This window comes from Parasteatoda tepidariorum, unplaced genomic scaffold, assembly GCF_043381705.1.
Source record: "Parasteatoda tepidariorum isolate YZ-2023 unplaced genomic scaffold, CAS_Ptep_4.0 HiC_scaffold_13224, whole genome shotgun sequence".
NCBI classification, from domain to species: domain Eukaryota; kingdom Metazoa; phylum Arthropoda; class Arachnida; order Araneae; family Theridiidae; genus Parasteatoda; species Parasteatoda tepidariorum.
The window spans coordinates 1-2,066 of record NW_027261378.1 but is presented as its reverse complement, the minus strand read 5'-3'; the positions used below and the strand labels follow the sequence as shown (position 1 = coordinate 2,066).

General features: G+C 28.5%; 1 protein-coding gene across 1 annotated transcript; it reads left to right on the top strand.

Moving 5' to 3' along the window:
- Positions 1 to 38: 38 nt before the first annotated feature.
- Positions 39 to 2,022, top strand: LOC122273963 (transcription factor Adf-1-like). Its single transcript, XM_043057925.2, has 3 exons — positions 39 to 940; positions 1,505 to 1,658; positions 1,747 to 2,022. The coding sequence occupies exons 1-3, from the start codon at positions 811 to 813 to the stop codon at positions 1,817 to 1,819; spliced, it is 357 nt and encodes a 118-aa protein (XP_042913859.1). The 5' UTR covers positions 39 to 810; the 3' UTR covers positions 1,820 to 2,022.
- The last annotated feature ends 44 nt before the right edge of the window (positions 2,023 to 2,066 follow it).

Sequence of the window (2,066 nt, the reverse complement as noted above, 5' to 3'; positions counted from 1 at the left end):
ATACACTTCGATTTTAAAATATATTTTTAAGAAAACAAACGACGTTCAACTAGGCACGTAAACAAGCGTTAAATCACCAAGGAGAAAAAGTGTAAACAAACGCGAGTCAGGCTCGAATGGCGTCACTTTCTTAAAAGTCACGTGACTTCCTTTTTAAACTGAAAACGAAAGTACACGATTTTTAATTGATCTTAATTAAAAAAGTAGCATTTTTTGGGAGGTAAAAAGATGTTTTTCAGGATTTTTCCATCATTCTGAATTCATTAAGAACATAAAAAAAATTGACTGCAATTGTCCATTGTTTTTAAATTAAACTGAATTTAGTAAATATTCAAATAAGCATATAAGAAATGAAATAGAATCTTGAGACATTTCTCAAATATTTAATTAATGAATTGAGGACACATTCAAATAAACATATAAAAAATAAAATAAGTAACATATAATAATGAATAAAATAAATAATTAAAAAAAAAGTAATATCTTAAAAATTTCAACACAAGGACTGCAGGAATGTGAACTTTAATGCTGGATCTCCACCGAAGGCAACGGAAATCTTGTTGCCAAAGTTGCGCACTGGCGCACAAATGCCGTTTCTCCATGTTGCCGTTGCTTCCAGTTCAAGAGTTGGAAACGATTCAACTTTTGTTGCCGTTGCCAATCCTAGTAGCCAATCAGATTCGTTGCTAGTTTTCGCTCCCAAACCTCGTGTTTTGATCTCGCACGTGAAAGAAGCGAAGCTGCAATTAGAATTTTAAAATTTGCTTATGTAAAAGTTAAGAAAAATTTGGTTAAGAATTATTAAAGAAAATGGAAGAACAATTAATTGACTACGTAAGAAATAGCCCATGGCTATATGATTATAGCCGTGCGGATTTTAGAGACGCAGAAAAAAAGATGCAAACTTGGATAAAAATAGCTGAAAAGCTTAGCATAGATGGTGAGTAAAATTTTACTATTACTTATTTTGTTTTAATAATAAATTTTGTATAATATTTTTGAATTTACTTCATTAATCAAATCAATGTTATGTAACCTATTAATGGAAAGTATTTTTAATTGATTTCCAAAGATAATTTAATACTAATAATATTTTTGACTGTCATAACAATAGTTAAGTTACTCTTTATAAATATCTAAATATATAGTATTCTGTAAGGAAGTTTATTTATGATGAATCAAAAAAAAATTGTTCCACTGCTATATTAGGGCCTTAATGGATATTTTTTAAGTCAAATAAACAGTATATCCATTGAAATGGATGTTTTCTGTTATACTTTCATTCATGCACATTCTGCTACAATACATTTTCTCACCTTTTTTTAGAAGAAAAAAAAATCTTGTTGTTTATGAAATTCACTCTTTTAGTTTTATCACTAGTTCTTAAAAATTATTTTTTTGAATAAATTTTTGAGTGAAAAGTTTGTATAGATGTCTTAAAAATGTCATTTGAATACTGTATTTGACATTTTTGTCTTGACAATATATTTTTAATATTTTAAAGCAACTGAAGCCAAACGGAAGTGGAAATGTCTCAGAGCTTCCTTCGTAAGAGAAAAAGAACTGGGGCCTAGTGGCACTGCTGCAAAAAAGAAGGTCGAGTGGATACACATGAAGGCAATGTCATTTTTACATGGCCATGTCAGAGAGAAGCGGGAGTATGAATTTAAATTTTTTTTGAATTTATATATTTATATGCATAAAAAAGGTATCAGAACTATTATTTAACATGACTTTTTTTAACAGGACTTACAGTAATTATGAACAACCGACTTCTTCGATTTCTCAACCAGCTGAAATTCCTAGTAAGCAAAACTAAAAAAAAAAATTTATTACTTATTTCAAAGCCCATTGTTTACTCACAGGATATTAATGTCCAGTTTTTTATTAGCGAAAAAATCCCTATCACAATTTTCATATTTTTCGCAAAGAATGTTTCGAATACACATTCTTTGCGATCCTATATTCTGAAACAATCATCAGAATTGTAAAATTTATTTTTAAATTATGAAAATCATTAGAACACTCTAAAGTGTGAATATTTTTGTTTTAGAAGTTTTTATTTT

Coding starts and splice junctions, on each gene's coding strand:
- LOC122273963 (XM_043057925.2), top strand. CDS start 811: ATGGAAGAACAATTAATTGACTACGTAAGAAATAGCCCATGGCTATAT. Junction 941..1,504: donor TGAAAAGCTTAGCATAGATG/GTGAGTAAAATT, acceptor AATATTTTAAAG/CAACTGAAGCCAAACGGAAG. Junction 1,659..1,746: donor CATGTCAGAGAGAAGCGGGA/GTATGAATTTAA, acceptor TTTTTTTAACAG/GACTTACAGTAATTATGAAC.